At 58.4% G+C, this 1775-nt stretch overlaps 1 protein-coding gene across 1 annotated transcript in view; it reads right to left on the bottom strand.

Annotated features, from left to right (window-relative positions):
* LOC109926219 (lysine-specific demethylase 5D-like) overlaps nt 1-1775 on the bottom strand; it is a 31687-nt gene that overhangs the window by 7954 nt on the left and 21958 nt on the right. Inside the window, exons 18-20 of the mRNA XM_048619958.1 lie at nt 1269-1624; nt 711-849; nt 255-434 (exon numbers count right to left, since the gene is read on the bottom strand). Of these exons, the coding sequence (XP_048475915.1) occupies nt 255-434; nt 711-849; nt 1269-1624 (675 nt within the window). The remainder of the gene's footprint in view (nt 1-254; nt 435-710; nt 850-1268; nt 1625-1775) is intronic.

Raw genomic sequence — 1775 nt, 5'->3', positions numbered from 1 at the left:
ATACAGAGTAAAGCTCTCTCTACGCTGTCTCCCATCAAACACTCCCAGGGACAGGGGCAGCATGGGGTTAGATACAGAATAAAGCTCCCGCTACACTGTACCCCTATCAAATACTCCCGGGGCAGGGGCAGCACGGGGTTAGAGATACACAGTAAAGCTCCCTCTGCACCATACACCGCCCCCCTCCCCATCAAACGCTCCCAGGACAGGAACCACATGGGGTTAGGATGAAGTAAAGCTTCCTCTACACTTGCCTCTAACAGTGTGTAGCAGGAGTTTTTCTTCAGAAAAGTTTTTGTCGCCTTCTCTCTCCAGGAATGTGCAGTCGTCACTTGACTCTCAAGATGAGGTAGTTCTTCCATCCTCACAGGTAAATCACGGCCTACAGCGACTAATCCCTCCAGGTCGTCCAGGCAGGGATAGTGATCTCCGTTCTGAAAGGTAGAACAGGCAGCACATTGGTTATCAGGCAGCAAGGGCTCGCAGTGCACCGCCAAACAGTCAGCACCGAGGAGTCTCCACGATGCTGGGGCTATGCCCCCCTCGCCCAAAGTTTAGCCCTAAACCGGCAGGTTGTCTGTCTGGGCCACTGTTTGTGGGATCTTGCTGTGTACAGCGGGGAAAGGCTGATGCTGCCCACAAAACCCTCATCAGCTTGGAAATGCCCCTGACACTGCAAGATCCCACAAGCAGTGTTCTAGGCGATTTACCTGTATTTCTTCAACATCAGCGATCCAGGCCCTCGCTTTTGACAGCGCCTCCTTCAGGGCCACAATGTTGGGCAATTCGACCGGGATATTCTCTGCTTCCTTAATGATCGCCTCCAGCGTGGCAGGAGGATGCTTCTGCCTGAAGGCCAGAGGATGTTTGTAATGAGACAGTGAGATTCTGACCTAACCCTGACTGACTGAACCCATTCACAACCCACTCTGCAGCAACGCCCACTCCCCCTCAGCTTCCAATTACAACACAGTAAAACAGACAGGACGCCGTTCAGTCCTGTACCTGACCCGCAGGCAGCTACCCCTCCCAGCCCCGTACCTGGCCTCCAGACAGCTCCCTCTCCCCACCCCCCACAGCCCTATAGCTGGCCTGCAGGCAGCTCCCTCTCCCCCCCACCACAGCCCCATACCTGGCCTGCAGGCAGCTCCCTCTCCCCCCCACCACAGCCCCAAACCTGGCCTGCAGGCAGCTCCCTCTCCCCCCCACCACAGCCCCATACCTGGCCTGCAGGCAGCTCCCTCTCCCCCGTCCCCACAGCCCCGTACCTGGCCTCCAGGCAGATTTGAGCCTTCTCCTCCCAGCGCTCGGAGATGGTGAACAGTTCCTGTAGCTCAGCCATGGCCTTCTCGATGGCTGGGTTAGGGGCCAGCTTGGATCCTGCCTCAATCAGCTGTCTCATCACCTGCAGGGTGACACGGCCAGAGGCTGCTAGTGTCTCCCGCACCTCATCCAGCCACTCCGCTTGCTGGGCCTCCTGCTGGAGCTTGGCGATCTCCGGTAGCTCTACGGCTAACTGCTGACCTTGTTCAATCAGCTCACGGAACTCATTCGAGTTGGGAGGCAGCTCCTTCAGTGCAGCCTGGGTCTGGGTCTGGAACTTCTCTACATCCTCCAGCAGCTCCTAGGACGGAGACACACACACACACACACGCACACGCACACACGCGCGCACACGCGCGCACACACGCGCGCACACACGCGCGCACACACGCGCGCACGCACACGCGCACGCACACGCGCACGCACACGCGCACGCACACGCGCACGCACAC

Source organism: Rhincodon typus, chromosome 44, assembly GCF_021869965.1.
Source record: "Rhincodon typus isolate 14 chromosome 44, sRhiTyp1.1, whole genome shotgun sequence".
Classification (NCBI taxonomy): Eukaryota; Metazoa; Chordata; class Chondrichthyes; order Orectolobiformes; family Rhincodontidae; genus Rhincodon; species Rhincodon typus.
This window is presented reverse-complemented; position numbering and strand designations above follow the sequence as displayed.